Source organism: Platichthys flesus, chromosome 4, assembly GCF_949316205.1.
Source record: "Platichthys flesus chromosome 4, fPlaFle2.1, whole genome shotgun sequence".
In the NCBI taxonomy this organism is placed as follows: Eukaryota; Metazoa; Chordata; class Actinopteri; order Pleuronectiformes; family Pleuronectidae; genus Platichthys; species Platichthys flesus.
In genome coordinates this window covers 11,044,664-11,066,809 of record NC_084948.1, presented here as the reverse complement: position 1 = coordinate 11,066,809, position 22,146 = coordinate 11,044,664, and the positions used below count along the sequence as shown (strand labels likewise).

General features: G+C 38.5%; 1 protein-coding gene across 1 annotated transcript in view; it reads right to left on the bottom strand.

The window, feature by feature from the left end:
- The window catches only part of ubash3bb (ubiquitin associated and SH3 domain containing Bb), a 39,088-nt gene that overhangs the window by 3,710 nt on the left and 13,232 nt on the right, over positions 1 to 22,146 (bottom strand). Inside the window, exons 2-13 of the mRNA XM_062385999.1 lie at positions 10,387 to 10,440; positions 9,278 to 9,464; positions 6,137 to 6,335; positions 4,744 to 4,913; positions 4,425 to 4,633; positions 3,255 to 3,399; positions 3,034 to 3,157; positions 2,715 to 2,834; positions 2,527 to 2,619; positions 2,234 to 2,378; positions 1,130 to 1,236; positions 873 to 982 (exon numbers count right to left, since the gene is read on the bottom strand). Coding sequence (XP_062241983.1) covers positions 873 to 982; positions 1,130 to 1,236; positions 2,234 to 2,378; positions 2,527 to 2,619; positions 2,715 to 2,834; positions 3,034 to 3,157; positions 3,255 to 3,399; positions 4,425 to 4,633; positions 4,744 to 4,913; positions 6,137 to 6,335; positions 9,278 to 9,464; positions 10,387 to 10,440 — 1,663 coding nt within the window. The remainder of the gene's footprint in view (positions 1 to 872; positions 983 to 1,129; positions 1,237 to 2,233; positions 2,379 to 2,526; positions 2,620 to 2,714; positions 2,835 to 3,033; positions 3,158 to 3,254; positions 3,400 to 4,424; positions 4,634 to 4,743; positions 4,914 to 6,136; positions 6,336 to 9,277; positions 9,465 to 10,386; positions 10,441 to 22,146) is intronic.

Here is a 22,146-nt window from a genome sequence, read left to right as displayed (position 1 = left end):
TATCAAGTTAATAGTATCTAGTCCTGTTTTGTGTGTGCACCATTCCACATTTGGGTTCTTTGTTTGGTTCATTATTTTTGCGTATTTCACATCATCACATGTTCTGTCTAGTTCTGACATGTTCTGTCTTGCATTCTGTTTTTTGTTGAACAGCATGCAGACAAACACTTAAGCCTTATGATCTGAGTTATGAAAGTTTGCAACCCCATTATCTCAATAATGAGCAGCTCAACAAAGAACCACTATCCAAAGAGGAAGTTTAGTCTGGTAAGAATCCACAAGCATAATAAACATTACATCACTAATTGTGAGCATTTGAGCACGTCCCCAGCCACCTCGGTGTTCACTGAGCCCCATTCAGACCTGATATTAACAACCGTCCTGAGACTAACACTAAGAAGTGGACAGCATTAAGTACGTCTGTTCACATCTGACATTAAAATGTGTCCTGTATGTCTCTCCTATGAACACTTGTTATCAGGTGTGATAACTTCAATTGCTCTATATGTAAATAATCATGTCCGTCACTCTAGTTGACAAAGTCCAAATTGTATTTTTTTTGCCCAGTTTGCGTTAACAGGGTCGTTCGTGTCGACACAAGCGAGCGAGATAGAGAGGACTGAGGAGGGATTAAATAAAACTCGAAAAATATCACTTTTTTTTTTTTTCTCTTCTTTGTTTTATAAACGTGGATACTTTACATCTCAGGAATTTTAAGTGTCCACACCCATGTTTTTGTACAACCAGCCATAGTGAGAATTGGGGGAAATAATTGAGACAACCATACAGAAGGAATGATGGTGGATATAGAAGTGAGATGTACAAAAGGAAAAAAAGTTGACTGCATTGAAAAAGATATGCGTTGAACAGACCTTTCGAACGACTTGGATGAAGTCCTTGGCGCTCTGTGGGCTGCGGCCCTGCAGCTGGCGGGTGCAGGCCTCTAAGGAAGATGCGTGGGCTACAATCAGCACGTTGTTTCCTACATAGAGTGGAAACCCAGGCAGGATACAACATCAACAGAGGACAAACACATGAGAGTTTAAAACAATAAAGTAAAAGAAGTTCACCTACACAGACTCATCAACCTCCTCCAAAAGCTCAAGTGGCTCTGCTGTGTTTCTCTTACCAGTGTTTTTACAATCCGACAGGATATCTTTGGTCACTTGGTAGCTTCGACTCATGTAGTTCTCATACGACTCAGACACAGTTAGCTTGCTGACTGGGATCAAGGGTCTGTATGGAGACAAACATTTTAACTAGGGCACCTGTAAAATTGGTTGTTGGTTGACTGATTTAAGGCAATTGCCAGAGGTGCCTCGTGGTTTGACATTGATCTTTTCAGAGAAAATAAGAAAAATGTTCATCCATTACACAAGTAAAAGTAGCAGCAGATGCTTATGTACTACAGAGCAATAAAGGAGGACATTCCTGCAGGCAGAGTAGATAAACAACACAGATACAGCTGCAGGTAGTGTGTGTATAACTGTATATTGTATATACAGCACATATACAAATAGGGTCCTGTGTCCTTACGCAAGAAACGGAACTAAAACGACTCATCATTGCGGTGTCACTGTGAGAATGTGTGTGATTGTGTAACTGAGACATACATATTACGACCGACTATAAAACGGCAATACAGCTATAGTTCATTTACTATTTCAAATATTTTTAAATGCTGCGAATGAAGCACACACAACACAAAAGAGGAAGAATGGATAATAATATTCAATACTGCATAATAGGACTAACTAGATACCCACAGTCAAAGATCAGGGGCTCTTATCATGGGGCAGCATTGCTGAGTAATCCATGACTTTGATAAACATACTTGATTTTACAGTAAAATTTAATAGAGAGCAGACAAGATATTTTTTAACTGGTTGCTAGAATCATTTTGTTTTCTACAATAATTATGTCAGGAATAGGGGAAAAGCATTTTGGAAACTTTGCTCCATATAAACAGAGCACACTATACTTTAATTATTTTCTTTGGCAGCTACTGTGTTTTTAGACTGTAATAATGTGATGTTGGTTCAACTTCTGTTATTACACACCATTTTCAAAACTGACACATTTTACTCACAATGTAAGAAATTGGTAATTTTCTTGACAAAAATATGTAAAAGTGATTAGAAGTTATCCAAATGACACGTTTACATGACTAATTATACACATACAGTATAATTACTTAAACAATGTGTGTTTTACCCTGAGCTGTTTGTTTCACCTGTACAATGTGTCCACACTGAAGTTGGCAGCAGCCAGGTCAGCCGGGGGTACCCATGCAGGCAGGGAGTTCCCAGAAACCCACTTGGTCCATTCAAAAAGCCCTGGTTCCACTCTCACCTTCACTTTACCGTCCTGCTGCAGACCTGTTCACACAAACACAAAGCATCAGAGACAACCAAATATTTATGATGAGCTTTCTTAATGTCCCTGATAACCAATCCTGTTGGTGTGACTGCTCAGGGAATACTGAGTGAATGTCTTATCATACTTGCTCAGGAAGACTCTTCTTACCTTTCAGGATGTTCTGTGCAGTCTGAACACATCGCAGAGAGGGAGAACAGTACACAAAGTCTATCACTGTGTTGCTCTCTAGTAGGGCCTCACCTGGAAAAGCAAATATTCAGCGCACACACATTTCATAAAGAAATTGGCAGAGTTCCTGGTGGTGTACATCATTGAGATCCATATAGATTACATACCCACTAGTTGAGCCTGTGTGGATCCAAACACAGTGAGAGGAGTGTCCATGTCATAGTCTCTCTGCCCCCCCCACAGAGGCAAACTGGGAGGCATGTTCAGATTGGAACGTACATATCTACCTGCCAGACATAAAAAAAACATGCGAGTAAATGTAAGGATTCTATTTTTTTACTTATTCCTAAAATCGAATTTTTGTCCAATGGAAGGATTGAGGAGGTTAAATACAACAACACTTGAGAAAATTATTTTCTGTCTTCTGAGCCAAGATTTAACTTACTGGATCACATGAGCGGTGGGGTTCAGAGTTGTTGTGCTCACCTTTACTGTCTGAGCAGAGGGAGAGCCAGTGTTTGCCAAAGACCACATCCATCCTCTCACCGTGCCGGCAGACAAAAAGTGTGCGCTTGGACTGCCGAGAATGACCACTGCTGATCCGCAGGACCTGTAAGGAATGAAAGACTCCAGTTTGATTTCAATGTACAAAACAACCTGATTAGTATTAATATAATATAATTCAAATTTTTTAAACCACTAACTACCTGCATTGGATGGCAAATGAGACTAAGGGTGGGCGTGTCTCCAGGACTCGTGTTATCAGGGCGTCGGCTGTCCAGCAGTCCATCAAACATCCCTCTCTCCTTACTGCTCTTGTCACTGGGCCCACAACTGAAGAAGGAATGGGAGCTGTGGTGGACAAGGAGAACTGATTGTCAAATCTTACCTAATAATTATATTAATTAATAGGTAAGAATGTCTTTCTGCCTCTCTGTTTGTGTGTGGAAAGCATTTCTCACAAACCGATCATCTTATTGCTGTCAGACTCTGCGATTTGGATACACAATAGGTTCAATATTAATATATATATATTGAATCTTCTCCTACGTCTTCCGATAAACTACAGCAGTGGTTGGAAACTGGGTCAAACCATGGGTCAAAATCATGCCACATCATTTTGATAATTAGATAATTTTTATCTCGCCATGTCAGACTGACATTCAGGGGTGTGGCGGGTGCTGTTCTTTGTCAAGGCAACAACATTCATATAATTACTTCCCCATTCCAAGTTGTCTGAAAAGTAAAAGCACAATGTTAATCTAATGCTTTAAATCAGGCAAAATGAATGTCAATACATTATAATGTAGGTTCAGTAAATCATTCAAACCTATATATAAACCACACAGTTGAACAATAATAATAAGTATTGTATTGCAATAATAAGTCAATTTTACATTGACTGTAAAATTTTAATTGCAGATAAACCAGGTAGGATGACCACAAAGTTTTCTCAGCACCACAGACCGTTTATGAAAAGTTCTTCATAAACCCTCCAGCACACACAAACAAGCTGTTAATTTGAAAACAAGAACTTTATGTTTGATGTTAAACAAATGTGATATATGTCATAGTCAAGAGGGGGCAACTTCGAGGGTTAGGGTTAGGGTTAGACAATCTGGTTACATTAGTGGTTACACTTTAAAAGATAAGGTGTCAAAAATATTATTAGGAATCACTCTCTGAAGAATATTCACACAAAACTTCATGGTAGTTTGGCCAACATGAGTCCAACTAAAGACCCTTAGCTGGGGAAATATAGGCAATTTAATTTTAAGTATTGGTAATGAGCTAATCATTCTTTATAGTCTTTCAGTATGAAATCTATTGTATGGATCTTTTGGTTCATTTATACAAGTATAAGATGCTCTGCTCACCCATGAAAGACCCAAGTGTCGGATTCATCAGCCAAGCTGATGTAGTTTTCTGGCAGCAGGCCAGAAAGCCCGGTGGCAAGTGAGGTCCCGTACACCCAGCCCTCACTGGTGCTAATCTGGTCCACTGGAGACATGAAGACAAAATCCCCGGGAACCAGCTCCAGCTCATCCTCATTCTGAGGCATGTAGGGGTACATAACCCGCAGCGTCTGCATATGTGACATGTAGGTTGTCTCAATGGCGAGCATTTATTTACTTTAATGCAGTAGGTTGATAGATATCTGAGTTCCAAAACAATTGTCGTCAGTATAAATAATACCTCATGGTTAGCAAAACGAATGTCCCGGGAGAACAAGACAGCCAGCCAATCACAGCCAAGCTTGACTTCGATGCCTTTAGCCAGTTTCTCCAGTGAGGCGAGGTGGTCAGTGGGGAAGTTGTAGGCCAGAGTCACATGGAGCTGCTTCTTGTGAGGCTCCACATGAACTTCTGGATATGGAAGGAGAAAACCCATTTTCCATCAGTGATAAACCAACATATTATTGATGGGAAGAGACAGCTGAAAATTGCCCATACTTGTGAAAAATTGGTTCTCTCATTTTATATTCTTAAAATAATAAAAATAAAATCTAAAAACTTCCCCGGTACCACTGATAATGGTCTGCATTGTAAAAACCTATGACCCTTCTGTATGTTCTCTTTGCTGATTATGAATGTTGTCTCTTATAAATATGCTGTCTCCCTAGTTTCTATTTCAGAAAGTTAAGTCCCATTAATTCTTCCCATTTACAATGACTACGTTTACATGGATGCCAATATTCTGATACAGTCTGAATAAGACACTCCCATGTAAATAGCATTTTCTGATGACCATAAACCAAATGAGGTCATACTCTCAATAATCAAACAATCACATTAATATTCTATAGGCAACTCATGTAAACAGCGAAACGAAAATAATATAATATTCTGAATAAGGTAATAAATATAAACTTTCTCTCTTAAATCATCAATGAAATACGCGTATAACTGCTAAATCTCTTGTTCAATTTCAGAATTCAGCATCTATGGCATTATCATGATCTCAACTGTAATGAGAAGTGGAAAAAACAGCCACTCGCACTTTACACTTTTGTCCACAGATTCAAAATCTAGTCAAAAGACTCATGGATATCATCCAACATGGTACAAATGACATTACAACTCAATATCTGATTTGTTTGTTTTGGATGGTACAGAACCACACCAACAATAGATTGTGATAAACCATAGACTTTTGCACTTTATACATTCATTGCACAACCTTTTATTATTAATGAAATCACTTGAGTAAAACCAACAAACAATCAACATTTCCATATCTGATTTTGTTGACACATTCTAATCTCTCTCTTTACCATGAGGTAGAAATAGGACATGCAACGCCGCTGTCTCTAATCTGATTTGGCATCTACCAGAGTGGAATACCAAATGGCGGTCAGACTTATTTAATAACCCATCACGACAACCATCCACAATAGGAAAGCTGCTCACCACTCGTAGCAAATAGGATAAACTGAATCTAAACAGTCAACATAAAGCAACGAAGAAAGATGGCAGAGATAAGACAGAAAAAAGAAATACACAAAGCAAAGATTTTAAATGTGTTTCAAACCCAGGGCATTGTGGGTGCAGATTGTGTGCCCTTTATGCCTGTTGCGTCTGGTTCCTACCTGTTTTCCTTGTAGCCTCTGTGGCAAAGTCAGCCGCAAACTGCTTGAGGATGTCGGCCACCTGCTCCTCCACAAAGAGACCAATGAAGTTGGAGGATGTGTACAGTTCTAGAGGAAGCGGGCTCGGAAAACGACCTCGCCACTGCTGTACGGTGGCCTGGAGGGCCTCACATAGAGCTTCTGCTTTGTGGTCTGCACACTGTGTAGGAATAAAAAAAGACCCTAAGACGTGGAATATGCAACATGTGTCTTCATCTATGTGTTCAAAAGAACAACAACAGTTAATAGTAAGGATGAGATATAAATGAAGAAGAGTGCCATAAGTCTCTTAAAGAGGCTACATCAGAGTTTCATTAAAAAAAGTTCTTTGGCAATGAAAACTTTAGCTTATGAGCAATGTAAGGATGGTCATTGTTCGCCGGCTTCTTCAATGAATCCCCTAAAACCATGTCTCTTCATATCGTAAAGGTTCATCCGTAGTAGCTACTACTCTATGACATCAGTAAGACTGAACAACCAACTCTGCTCCCATATGCACATACTATGGACTGCACTTTAACTCTGGTTTAACACTCTTAACTGTGCAATATTCACAGTCTTTGCAATTCAATGGCTTATCAGCAATCCATTCCACTGTATATATTCTGCTTTTACACTGTGTATATTAGTTTTCATTCCAATTGTATTTTTGTGTTATTTAAATTTCTGAATTTTAACACAACTTTGTTTGCAGGACACTGAACTGTTTTCCCAGGGAGTAGTTATTCCATGAAACTGGTGAGAATGAAACTTTATAATATAAGGAAGAATAATAATATATATAATATAATAATAATAATAGTACTTCTTTAGTAGTTTATAGTAGTTAATAGTTTTTCTTTTTTGATGAGATATATGATGAGATATATTTTCTTTGCATAAGTGAGGGAGTGGTCTTTATGTTATTAAGATCTTATTTCAATATTGAGCCACAGTTACAGAGCTGTTGCCACCTAAGCTACATCACTACATTCTCGTTTGAAAACGCATGACCTCTGCTATAAGCCTGGTGTTCACACTACTGAAAAGTTTAGAGCCACTAAAAGAATTTTGGAAACGCCGCTTGACCCATTTTAGTTTGAAAACCCTAGTAACTGAAACAGAGATGTTTGTAAAAGATGATGTCACAAATCTGACAACAGCTTTCTCATTGGGTCCTTTCAGACATGACGTAGCCTTCGTTGATTGTCAGGCTCCCATAACATGACCCTCGTACACAAGAAAACAACCGGCATTGGCCTCAGCTACCAGTGAGAACACAAACGATTGTTTTTGATTGAAAACGCCATTTCACAAGAAATATGTATGTGTTTATATACACTACTGTTCAAAAGTTTGGGCTCACTTAGAAATTTCCGTATTTTTCAAAGAAAAGCACCTCTTTTTTTTCAATGAAAATAACATTAAATTAATCAGAAATACACTTTTACAATGTTAATGTGGTAAATTACTATTTTAGGTGGAAAAGTCAAAGGAAAATTGTTTTTTAATTTAATATCTACATAGGTGTATAGAGGCCCATTTCCAGCAACTATCACTCCAGCGTTCTAATGGTAAATTATGTTTCCTAATCGCTTTAGAAGACTAATGGATGATTAAAAAACCCTTGAAAACCCTTGTGCAGTTATGTTAGCTCAAATGAAAACTGTTTAGCTCGAGAGAGGAGCTATAAAACTGGGCTATCTTTGAGCTAGTTGAGTAACTGGAGCATCATATTTGTGGGTTCGATTTTACTCTCAAAATGGCCAGAAAAAGAGAACTTTCATGTGAAATTCGCCAGTCTATTCTTGTTCTTAGAAATAAAGGCTATTCCATGCGAGAAATTGCGAAGAAACTAAACATTTTCTCCAACGGTGTGAACTACTCCCTTCAGAGAACAGCACAAACGGGCTCTAACCAGAGTAGAAAGAGAAGTGGGAGGCCCCGGTGCAAAACTCAGCAAGAACAGAAGTATATTAGAGTCTCTAGCTTGAGAAATAGACGCCTCACAGGTCCTCAACTGGCAGCTTCTTTAAATGGTACCTGCAAAACGCCAGTGTCAACGTCTACAGTGAAGAGGCGACTCCAGGATGCTGGCCTTCTAGGCAGAGTGGCAAAGAAAAAGCCATATCTGAGACTGGCCAATAAAAACAAAGATTGATATGGGCAAAAGAACACAGACATTGGACAGAGGAAGATTGGAAAAAGTGTTATGGACAGACGAATCAAAGTTTGAGGTGTTTGGATCACATAGAAGAACATTTGTGAGACGCAGAACAGGTGAAAAGATTCTGGAAGAGTCCTGACACCATCTGTCCAGCATGGTGGAGGTAACGTGATGGTCTGTGGCTGCTTTGGTACTGGTAAAGAAGGAGATTTGTACAAGGTAAAGTTGATTTTAAATAAGGAAGTATATCACTCCATTTTGCAACACCATGCCATACCCTGTGGACAGCGCTTGATTGGAGCCAATTTCCTCCAACAAAAGGACAATGACCCAAAGCACACCTCCAAATTATGTAAGAACAATTTAGGGAAGAAGCAGGCAGCTGGTAAGCTGTCTGTAATGGAGTGGCCCGTGCACTCAACCCAATTGAGCTGTTGTGGGAGCAGCTTGACCGTTTGGTACGCAAGAAGTGCCCATCAAGCCAATCCAACTTGTGGGAGGTGCTTCAGGAAGCATGGGGTGACATTTCTACAGATTACCTCACCAAATTAACAGCTAGAATGCAAAAGGTTTGCAATGCTGTAATTGCTGCAACTTATCCTTTGACGAGAGCAAAGTTTGAAGAACAAAATTCATATTTCAAATAAAAATCCTTATTTCTAACCTTGTTAATGTCTTGACTATATTTTCTATTAATTTTGCAACTCATTTGAAAAATAAAAGTGTGTTTTCATGGAAAACCCAAAATTGTCTTGGTGACCCCAAACTTTTGAACGGTAGTGTATATGTATGGATGTAAAAGTGATAATGTAAAAAGGACTGACAAGGAAAAGATGATAAATTTGCAAACAGAATCTGACTCACATTTACTCCATCTGATGTCTGACCTCAGAAGCATTCATGACCTTGAACCATCAGCCTTCATGAAAGTTCACTGAATGTTTCTTTCAACTCACCATGAAGAACTGGCAGAGAGTGATATGAGGGAAAATGTTGTGGGCTTTGTTTTTGCCACAAGTGACTCGACTCTGCTGCCAGAAGTGGGAGAGCTGGTTCTGTAGTGGTCCACTGGGCCGCAGGTAGAGGACGAACTCCCTGGGCAGTGGGTCATCCAGGAACGGGTCGTCCACATGGGAAAACAGCCTATGGAATAGACGTAGGTAAATTAAATATAGGAGAAGTGTCAGGTCTGTGTATTGTGTTGCGAGGACAGGGCAGGACATGATGCCTGTATTTTTGTGTAATCTGCAACCACAAGTAAAAGTGATCTTAACTTGAGCTGGCACAAACAACCCCTGAAACGACAAACTAGGCAAGCACAAAGTTCCAAGTGCAAATCTGTAACACAATTAACACACTAACCTAACCCTAACCCTAACCCTAAGCTGGCACATTTGAGGAATCAAACTCTTTTATAATCAAAACATTGGTATTGCACCTTGCTTTCTTGGTTACTGGTTACGTTTTTCTTCCCTGTAGCAATGACAGCAGGGACTCTGGATAAATTAACTCCTTGGCTGCTATTAAAGATTTCAGCTCTTATTTGCTCTACTGCATTTTGGGGTACTTAGTGTTCTCAAATAACACCACAGATAAGCTTTAATGCGCAAAGGAAGTTAATACGTTTTTGTTTTCGCCAGTGCTATGATGGATATTCTGTGCTAATACTTGCACCTACTTTCTCATTTGGTCAAATGTAGTGCAGTCTTGCTTACTATTCTTAGAGTCCCTCAAGGTTGTGTTTTTGACCATTGTTATTTTGTCGTTACATTAAATAATTTTGGTGTTAATGACCACTCTCACCTTAGTAAAATCAAACTTGTGGTGAATGTAGACAAACCTAAATTGATAATTTTTTTAATAGTAACAACAATTATTACTGAAGCATAATTATTATTAAAGGTTTTGCTTTTAAGTTTGAGTTTGCAGCTACACAAGCTGCAAGTTGTATGGACATACTTGACACCCTTCTACAGCAGAGGGCAGTATAAAACATTTTTCCTTGGTTTTTGTTTTGTAAAGTATATGTGGATATACTGTGCACACATTTTTTGTTTAAACTTACCAGTCACATGCTGCTTGCACACTCCGGCCTCCTGTTGATACCAGAGCTTTCAGTCTGTAAAAGAACATAACAGAGAGGGAAAAAATGAATCAAAGTGAAGACATAAACAACACAGAGAATATTCACCTACAAATTACTAATCTGAAATGTGTAGAGTAAGCGACTGTCTGGTCACTGTTGAGGGCAATGTGGCAATAAGAAACCAAGGGAGGTTACTTATTTGCATTTTTCTGTCTAAATTAGTCAAACCGCAGAGGAACACGTTGATCTCGTCCTCAATGCACTAGTTTGTTTCCTTCGACTTTTGTGGCAGCAAATGGCAAATAAAAGGGGAACTGTTCTGGTTCCACACCTATGTGGAAACTCTGACTGTATAAACAGAAATGCAAGAGAGGAGAGTAAATATGGAAAATGTTTGACTGGATAGAGAAAAACATCTGAATAGAAATTCAGCAACTGTCGACTCAGAAAAACGTTCTACAGTAAGATGGAATTGCAATTTTTTAGTCCTCCAATATCATTACAACTACAAAAAACATTTATGTACACTTGAATATTTAAACATTAGTTGCAATCAGTAATGCTTTATTTTCAAGTTGAGACAGATCTAAATTTTTACTTCATTGTAAATTATTCATAGGTGGCATAGCAGGCAGAGGCAGAACAGAGCACATTAATTCCACTGCAGGCATTTCATATTTGTGTTTACAGCACACTGACACCACTGTCAGCTCTTATCACCAAAACTCACTTGACATCTTCGCTGGTGTTTCCTATGTGTGTGATTCAGGAGATTCTCTAGAGTAGGGGAGAGTGGGGTAATTTTACATTTGCTACCCTCTAGGCGAGCCAAAATGATATATCAGTAAAATGTACACATTTCCCATTAATTCAGGATGTTTTCTAGCGATGGAAATGATCAGAACGTCTTCAGGACAAAGGGCAGTGAAAATATGATTGTTTAAAAAAAAGTGGTCTTGTGTCAACTAACTTTTTCCACTTTAAAACTACCATAACTACACATGTTCTAATAGTTAAAATCCTAAAGGCTAGATTGACAACCACACATTCCAAAACTAATATCGGACTAGTAACAGATCATGGGGATTGGTCAATTAAGCACATTTATGATTATTATGATTCATGTGATCTCTTGCACACCCTAGCTTACATGCACATTGTTTCTCTGTCCAATTGGCAGGGACAGGAATATTGTTTTTCTCTGCGTATTCAAATGCCAGTTCAAGGCACTGAACTGGAGCAAGGCCATGGAACTGGTCAGCTAGTTGTTTCAAGTGTTTGGCTCCTCCTCCATCTCATCTGTGAATATTCTCTTTACCTCAGCTCCTGCACCCCAGGCTACTGATTTTACTTTCCCTTTCTCTTTTTTCTTTATGAATCTTTTTAGGGTTGTCTTATCAATATTTCTATCCCTTCCAGCTTTTCTTAAGGACTTCTTTCCTTGCATGACCTCAGCGGCTGCACTCTCGATCTCTGCGAGGGGTGTTTGGCCCCAGGTTGTCTTCCTGTTGTATAGTTTCTTGGCATGATGGCTTTTCTACAATGTTTAGGACATTAAAAATAAAACAAATATATATAATGTAATATAACACATGTTCATTCATGCCACCATTTTAGAAAACCAATGTCTCTTAGCATTCAGGTAATCTTCAGCTAGCATCAATCACATGGTTTTATATGTTGGAAGTTCACCAACATGTATGATATAAGTTTTTCTACCTGAAGCAATTTGTCTTGACACAAAAGTTGATTAAGTTCAAAGCAAGAAAATTTACTTTTACATGCAAAATTTACTTTTCCGTTGCCTAGATACAGGGGGTGTCTCACATGACCTGATGTCCCACATTACCCCCCTCTCCCCTACAGTGCATGTCTGAAAGCAACTGTAGATTCCTCTGCAATTCAAGTCTCTACTAACTTGAAATAATACTATAGGATATTGGAATTGGACAATTTAAATACTATTACACAAAAAATAATGGATGTCAGAGTCAGCATTCTCTCATGGCTATGGTCATACATCTGGGCATATACTATACTAACAGATACACTCAGAGTGAAACTAATCAACTCACTTGAATGTCTGTAACATTTGGTACATGTTTACAATGTGGGAGCTCAAACAAATAAATCTTTGATTCATGCTACAGCCTTTCCCCTGGACAATTATTTTTGTCCCACTGAGGAAAAAATATTTTATTTTCCAGTAAATCTTACATATTTTAAGATAACAGTCTTTTTACAATTTGTACCACTCCCACCTTTTGAAATTTGTAATTGATATCACAGCCGGAACAGAGAGGAGAAAATGTGAGTAAAACAGAGATAACTAGTCAACAAAGAACAATACATGGACCACAAGTCAGAGGAGGTCCCACTCTCCTGCACAGCATGTGTGGGAAGACATTTAAATCATTACATTGGAAAAGTTATTACACTAATCGTGAACAAACCACAGAGGGTGACAGCTCTTAACCATAACTGGCACTCTCAGTTACTTGTGAAACTGTGACTCGTCTGTATAAAGTGGTGGGTTGTCAGGGAAGAAACCTCAGCTACTTCAATAAGCTTCCTGACTTTAATCAGAATACTTAAGTCTTGTTTTCAAGACTATTAAGACGGTTATCAGTTTTCATTTTTGCTATGGCAATTACGCAAGTTGTCATTCGCAAGGTCGTCCAAAGCATTATAACGGATATAGACCGATTTAAAAGAAAGAAGCACTTAGAGCAGATATTTATCCATTCACATCTTCTTCCTAACCACAGCAAAACCTGGAGGCTCAGCTGATAAAGGAGACGGACCAGCACATCAGATTAAAGCCATAGAATCAAATTAGCCGCCACTCAGAAGATAAGGAGTTATGCATGCTAATGTGGTTTCCTCTCCAGGGAGCTAGTAACTTCCTCAGCCTGGCATCAGAAATTCTTCCTGTAGGACTGGATGAGTAGAAATGCACCAAAGAAGTGGGTGTATGTGTTTGCAGGCATCCATACTGACTGTGTGTATTTGGCCGGATCATTACATTGCATGTCTTGGAGAGCTCCTGCTAATGTGCTTGGATTGAAAACATATTACTTTCTTATGTTGTGAATGTATTGTGGGAAAAAGACCCCAGCATGCAGTCCCTATCGTTTTGTCCAATGACTCTGCAGTATTGGGTATTCTTGGCATAAGCTACGATTGGCAATGATGTAAACATGACCAGCCCCTTTCCGCACGTCACGTCTTTTATAGCATTCAAACACTGTGAAAAACACCTGCCATCTACCCACTCAGTGTTGTTGAACCAGAAATGGGCTACACACATCACAACATGTCCATGCTATCAATGCTAGTCAGCTGCTAGGTAGAGAAATTCCTCCTATCACAATAAACTTGCCTGCTGTACTGTTTCACGCGGTTGTAATTAAAACACATGCCTAACGGAATAAGGGTAAAGTAAATGGTACGTCCTTGAAATACAGTTTTGCCATTCACCTATTCACAAACACATCCATACCAGGATATATGCGCAGGACTTTCTCTATGACACATCAAATACAAACTCCCAGTACAGCTGGGAATTTGAGGTCCAGCTTCTTGCAGAAAAAAAAATTCGGCACACAAAATGAGGTAGACGGGGATCAAACTGCCGACCTTCAGGTTGGCCCATTCTATCTCCTGAACCCCAGCAACCCATAGAGGAGAAAGATAAATGCGCTAAAAGCTAAAAAAAACTGCGCTAAAAATAAAAGATGATAACACACATGAAAAAATATCTTTAAAATAGTATGTTCAGAATCCTTAGGCTAGAGATTCGCTGGCAGGAAATCTCATAATACACCCTGACTGAAAAAGGCCCGGCCCTTCTATGTTAGTTCAATCAAGACATTCGATAACCATATCTATCAAGTGAAAAAAAAACGACCCATACTTTTTTCTTGCAACCAAACCACGAGTATGCTCAGTGAGCAGCAGTTCTGGCCACAGCAGCAGCATCATACTGGTGTGCAAGCGGCTGCTTGGGTTTCTGAGGAAGCTGCTGTGTCCCACAGGTGTAGACCTACTTACCACTAAATATGTGTGAGAGAATTAGAGAGAAGGGAGAGAGCGAGATGAAGGAGGCTCTATTAGGACGGGCCTCACACCACTTCCACACACATCAGGCACACAACCACACAAACCACACAACCACACATTAAGTCCAGACTTGCTTAAAGGTTGCAGATTACGTATAATTTATGCTTGGTTGCTACATATCACAAGATTTATATAGAGATTTTTCAGTATTATCAAACACTTAAAGGGATAGTTCACCATGACTTTTTTTATTCACTCCTTATCTACTAACCACTGTTCTGATGGAGAGGTGGGTAAAGTGTTTCGGTCCACAAAAAACTTTTGGAGTTTCAGAGGTCAACAGCGTTGCAGCTGTCTGTAAACCAAGACATTTAAAATTAGACTCAATCTATTTCATTTACACCATGTTTTTAGCTTAAATGTCTGCTGGGATCCACATGCGAATGCATCTCGAGAGGAGGATAACAGGATAACAACTCCATTTCAAGTTGGCAGCAAAGCTGTTTACCCCTGGAATTCCAAAAGTGTTTTGTGGACTCAAACACTTCACCCAGCCCTCCATTGGCACAGTGGTGGGTAGATAATGAGTGCATTTTTATTTTTCAGGGTCACTTTTTCAGGGTCACTTTCATCTTTAAGGACAATAATTGACTGTACATCAGTGTGATAAGAGCTACCTAAAATGACAGAAATCTTTGGACAGAAAAATGCATTATGTCCCCTTTAAATTATTCTCAGGACTTTTGCACCAACACTCAATGAATTGTTGGTGAAGAGCAAACACTGTATTCCACTGTGAGACCCTTGTAGGTGGTGGCAGCACTGTCTAATTTTGCAGTGACTCTCTCATAACACTGTATGAGAGAATCCTGATGAGTCATATCTGGTCTTCGGTTTACTGGCTGAAGCTGAAGCAACACAGCGGTCATGAGACATGACAATCAATCCCAAACAAACCAGAAACACTGCATCAGTGTGGCTGAAGAACAGGAAATGTAGAGTTTCTTTTAAACCTTTCATTGCAAATGGGGTGTGTGGTTATAACTTGCCTCAGTAAAGAAATCATCAAAGAGTCTTTACTTCAGTTGATCTTGTTGCAGTTTTGGTACAAAGAATGTTAAAATACAGAATCAGATTAAAGTCTTGGATTTCATTTCTTTCAGATTTCAGATGTGATATTTTACAAGCTGATATGGTGAATAAATGATTTACCTTTTGTTAGGATTTTACTGTTTTTGCATTAACACAATTTAATTTCACACACGGTTCTTTGTGCTGTAACTTGCAACTTTACCCATCTCAGATATATTTTCCATTTAAGTTGCCCTAATACTCATGGTGGATAGCTTATACCTAAATCAAACTTGAAAGACACAGATGTGACCATTCTTGATTCATTACTTTGAAAAAAAACTGAAACGTATGTATTTAGATTCCTTACTGTCCTTTAGTTTCCAAAGCTTTGAATTATTGTTTCAAACCCTCAACTGAGTCAAACATGTCGATTAAAGGCTACTGGGGATTCAAAGAGAATCCTGTATAAACACTAAAAGGAGCTTTTTTGGGAGCAGGCAAATTTCAGTTGGAATCATGTTAGAAATCAAACCTAACGTGTTCAGACAGACGATGAAAGACCAGCCAGCCTGAGGTCTGTTGCTCAAAGTGGGAGTGATCAGAGGAATTAGAGAGATCCTCGCTAAAGCCCCACAGGCCAGCTGCTAAACACTCCCTCAGTGTTCATCATGACAGACCATTTTTTGCTCAGTTTCATACTGATGAACAGAAGTCAGTGGCTTCAAGAAGTCACTGCATAATCTCAAGCTGTCAACTGAATCATCCTCAGAAGCACAATTTCTTATCAGATTTAACCTGGTGTGCTGCACAGAAACAGAGACCCAGACGATTTTAATACTAGCATTTAGAAAAGCCACAAGTAGGAAAAGTATTGAGCATCTTCTTCTGCTAGTTTTCATTCCTACATTTAAAGTTGTTATGACTCCCAAATATAACACTAGTTATATGGCCACAAATTATTGGCTACAAAATGACAGACCGACTTTGACGAACATGAAGCATCAAAGCAGATGAAGTTAGCTTTGATGCTAACAGCAACTGCTCACTGGAAGAAAAGGAGAGTAGAGTCTTCTTGTGAATTAGAAAATATCAACAGGCTTACAACAAGCTGGAGTAATTCTGAAAGAGGTTTGAAACTGTTAGTAACCAATAATGAGGCTCACAGATGCTAAATGTTTTATTTACAGTTGATCCCAGGTATGTTTATAGTTGTATCTAAAGGTTTTTTGAGAATTACAATTTAATCAAATGGGATTTTACATTTATATATTCACTAAACTAGTGAATCTAACTTCGATGTTAACATGAAAAATGTCATAGTAGGGTTGATGCCAATGTGCCATCAGTAGGATAAGAGGACAGATATCAGTTCTCAGAATAGTGTAGACATGTTGAACCTAGCTTAGCTGACAAAATGCAAGCAACAATGAACAAGCCACACTTTCAATTTAAATGTCCAAAGAACACAATTCTAAAAGAGAAATAATTTCTTATTGTTTTCCGATCTAAAATGGAATGCTGGAATAAAATATTTACTTTAAAAAAACTTCCACAATTGTACAAGAAATTGTAAACTTGTTTGACTTGCAAACAAGCAATACCCCCTAAAAATGCACTATAACAAAGGTGAATCACATGAATTCTCTTAGATTAGACTGATATACTAATATCAGCACAGCCGAATCAATTAACGAGAACAGATAGTTATTGATAGTGAGCAATAGCAACCATTTGGGTGATTGATGAATCATTCAGAATATTTTCACTGTGATGGGATGACATTTTAGGATTAATCAATTAACCAACAAAATAATTAGTATATGAATCAACTACAACAGTAATGGTTTCATCCAGCCTTAAACATCAGAGTTGTATTAGAAGGTCAACATCAGCCTCTTGTTCCATTGTATGTTACACTGTTGGTTACCACTCCCTGAGTCCCTACGATAAACACAGCTGTTTCACAGCCTGACAGTCTCAACCTCTCCACCTGTGAGTATGCAGAACAGTGTGGGCTGAGAGAAGAACGGAATAAAAGGCCTTTGTTGGAAAATGCTAAATGCTGATTTTCCCCATCACTAATGAAAGAAAGATGAGAAAAAAATCTAAATACAAGCTGTGAGGGCTGGTTTGTTTCACATTTAAAATAATGACTAGTCCGGAAGTTGTTTGCCTAACAGCTGCTTTAGCCACTCCCTCATCAAACCCTAACTTTACATTACATGCAGTCATGCTCACATTTTAATCATTTTCAGGCTATATACACACTTCAGCTCAAGCACCAAGTTGTACAGATGTGTACTGTGACATGCAGTAGCTCTAAATATGTTTACAACTCAAATAACATACAGGGTCAATTTGTCATCTTTAAGACATTTATGAAAAAATTGTGAGAAACCCACACTCATTCTCGCCCACAGAGATGTGAAAGCAAGTTAACCGAGAGATAATCGACAGGCAGAGAGACAGGAAGAGAAAGAGACAAGGCAGTGAGCAACACGCCCACGCAAAACAGCACTGCGCATACTTATACATCATGAAGCACATAATGTTTAACAATTAAACTTTAACTAAATGATTACATGATGGCCTAGAGCACAACAGGTAATCATGATAAACATGTTATACAAGAGAGATTATTGTGAAGAATGGCTTGAACTTCATAGTCTAAGGAAGTGTTGACAGACTCTTCTCTGAATCAGAATATAATCTATTCTGATGGCAAAAACAGACTCCCAACGGTTTGCCGCAGCATATCATTTTATATGGTTCGGATTTGCTATGTTAAATTATGCATCTAAATTTCTTCTTTTCTAAAATGGAAAAAGCGTCTTCAAACTTATTATTAATTTATTTCTCTGTCCACACTGTAGGTTTGTACGTGTTTTTCAATATGTTTTTTGTAGCATTTTTATATTCAAATCCCTCTTTAACCTCTAACTTCAACCATCATATAAAACGTAGGTGAGGTCAATGTATTCCTTTCAGCCTCCTCATCCTCCTGCTGTCGCTCCATATCTCCCTACAGCTGGGATGGTAAGATTCACTGATTTGCACTGGTGCACTGACATAAACGTTCACAATGTAACTGCCCCAATTACAGAAGAATGGGTAAAACTAGAGATGCATTACTTTTTTATTTATTCATGTATGCTTTATATAGACTTTATTTAATCTTTTGTGAATGAGTTGAGTTTTTTATCTTTTTGTCTCTTTAGGAAAAATATGTCACAAATAAAAGCAGTAATTTAAAAAATGTTGGTGTGTTTGCACATGTTCTATAAAATGTTTCTATAGTTATAATAATACGATTATTTCATCATAAAAGATAATAAATGGTGGACAGATACTGATTTGATTTAGAATTGATGGGATAATTAATTAATCATTTCAATGTGGGATAATAACTCTGTGCTCAGGGCACCAACATTCTATATCTTAACATAGAAATTGTTTGGCTGCTATATTAAGGGTTGAAGTCTTGCATATCACCTTTAACATTTTAATATTTTGTCATGCCTAGACATCCTGTATCTATAATGCAGTGGGGCTTCATTGTTATCATGGAAGAGTATGACTTACTATTAAGAATGAGAATATAAACCCACTCCGACCCACATGAGAAAATATTTAGTCATTTATTTTTCACATTATGCCACCTACATATTATTCCATTATAACCTTAAGAAAAAACTGTGACTAAAATGTCCTTGAGTGAAACAAAGATGTGTCATAAAGGCATTAGGAATAAAATACAAAAATATAAATCATTGATTTTGCTATACTTTGCTCTTTCCTATTTCCTATTTAGAGCTGCTGGTAGTCTGACTAGCATCAGCTTCATACAGGCATCCATTAACAATATGTTACGGAGTATATGAAAGGGTTATCTACAAAATGACAACACAGACAAAGGTCATGGGGAATACCATTGTATAAGTTAGAAAAGTAGTAACACTTGTTGTGCAGAGGGAGCTGTGTGAAATCTGATAAACATCATTTAGTGATGTCACTTGAGTTAATGTCGGCTGTGTCTAAAGACTAAGTCTGAAAATGAAAAAAATCTGGGGGCGTGGAGTTCCATAGAAACGAACTTGTTAGATGTTAGTTGTTTATAGCCTGCTCCTCACCTACACTCGAGGCTAGCCAAACAAAGGGACATAGCCGCAAAAATAGCATAAGACACCTGATTTAATTTGCATTGAATAAGAGCTTGAATGCACAGGAATAAGAACTTGACGAGCATAACAAAAAAAACATAAAAACAAACTGTAGATCACTGTGACAAATCGACCGATTTGAGTGAGTGATTTATTCCCGGAGCAAAGCAGAGACTTCTGAAATCAGTAAGTTGTTAGTCATCCATCTACTGGTATAGCATTGAGAATACAATTTTGTGTTTGTTTTTTGTTGCAAGAGGTCAAAGGTTAACATCCATGTATAAGATACAAGATACAAAATACATTTATTTATCCCAAACACATGCAAAGACACACTCATGCAATTGAGGCAAATTTGTCCTCTGCTTTTAACCCATCTGGTGCAGGACACACAGAGCAGTATCTTGCTATACGCACATTTTCTAGCAACAGTACCAATACAGCACACATCGCCACTACTGCACTGTACAGGGAAAACTGTCAGGCAGTTGTGTCACCAGACAATACAGCAGGTGGATGGGGGGTGGGGGTTGGGGTCTTTGTGTAGCATGATCCAGCAACACTTGTGTGTCTGCGGCTGCTGCTGCACACAGCAAGTGTTACAGTTCACATGAACATATCAGGACTGTGACTAGCATTGTAAAGGCTGCACACATGTAGTGTGGCTTGAAGTTCAGACTGATTCTGTGAGTACGAGTTTTTAGAAGATGAGGAGGCGGACAAACAGGTAACTGCCACACACAACAAACCTGTAAGCAGCTGTCTCAATCAGTTCACTTGACAGTGATGATGGTAGCTAATATGGGTTGCTATGATCCCCTCCCTGCTTTGTCTGACACCTGCTCAACATGATTTGTTCTGCCTGCTCCCACAGATTAATGTGACATATGTGAAAACAGGTCCTGATGCCATGACACCAACTTTGCAGACACCAGCTGACTCTCTCATCTCTCACATTTGCCTTTTATTACAGTCGAGACTGGGACTGTAGAGACACTTTGATTCATTGGTGGAGATGAAGCATCTATAAGACCCTTTTAACCCAAATTTATGTTCTTAAAATCTGATCAAATTAAACACATGCATGTATTTAACTTTGATAATTAAACTCTTCTGGTCTCATGCTGTTTATCAGCTATCCAGGAACCATAAACTGGCCCACCCATGTTAAAGGAAAAAAAAAACACACACACACACACAAACACCACCCACTCACTTGAAGCCTCTTTCAGCTGAGAAGTTCTGTCACTGTAGGAAATCCCATGGCTCTTTGTCCTCTGACTGCATGCATCCTCAAACTTCCTGTTTACAAATCTGGCAACACACACATTTGCAAGACAGCACACAAGCCAATGACCACACACGCACACACACACAAACACATCGATATATAAACAGGCGTATATATATGTGAACCGAAAAGGATTTGTGAGGCAGATCACCACAGTAACCACAGAGGTAAAACAACAGGACTCTGTTCCTCTCTGGCTCATTGTTTCACTGCTTTAACACTGTCACAGTACAGGAAGACAGAAAATAGAGTGGTTCCTAAACTTTTAGCAAGACTGCGCAGGCTGACTGACACACATGGAGAGTACACACTCACATGACACAGAGAGCCTGGACACTCACAGAGCGCGACAAAGCCGGAGAGCTGATTTGAGCTGCTACCAGAAAAGGTTATGTCCGGGGTAATTGATATTATCATATGGAATTTATGTTTATTGTTTGATTTAGCTGTTAAAGAAGTTTAGTGTTTAGTGTCATCTGGCTGTGTTGGGAGACCCAGGGTGGCAAAACATTTGATAACACCAATATATTGGGTGATATGAACTGGCAATAATTATCATAATGATATCATTATCAAACTCTTATGACAAATAAAAGGAAAACACAAATACAAGCAATATAGTTGAATCTAAAGACATTTTAAAGCGTAAAATGTAAACATAAATAAACATAAAAAAAAAACTACAAACTACAAATTGTTCTAGACACTCTATTTCATGACACCATTTTGAACAGCAAGCGATTTTCTGCATTATCCTGTAAAGGAAATTTATATCGGCACATAATGGAAAACATATACATAGGAACCGATGTGAAATGCTCATATTGGTTGACTTTTTTGAGCCAAGTGATGAATCAGTGAGACTAATGTGCATCTGTATTTGAGTTATAAGTTACTGTGACCTAAATAATTTTGTCTAATTTCAACCCACAAATTGATCTTAACATGAAATAGAAAAATAACGTGGATGTTTTGAAAATAAAAATGGCCTACACTCTCTATACTACATATGCATCGGCAGATCCACTGCGTGTTTCTTCTCACACACTTTGCTTCTATAGTAAGCAAGCATTGTGCTATGTGCGACGGATGGGGATACAAACTTCCGTCCTCACAATAGTAGAACTGATAATCTTTTTCCTGTTTTACTGT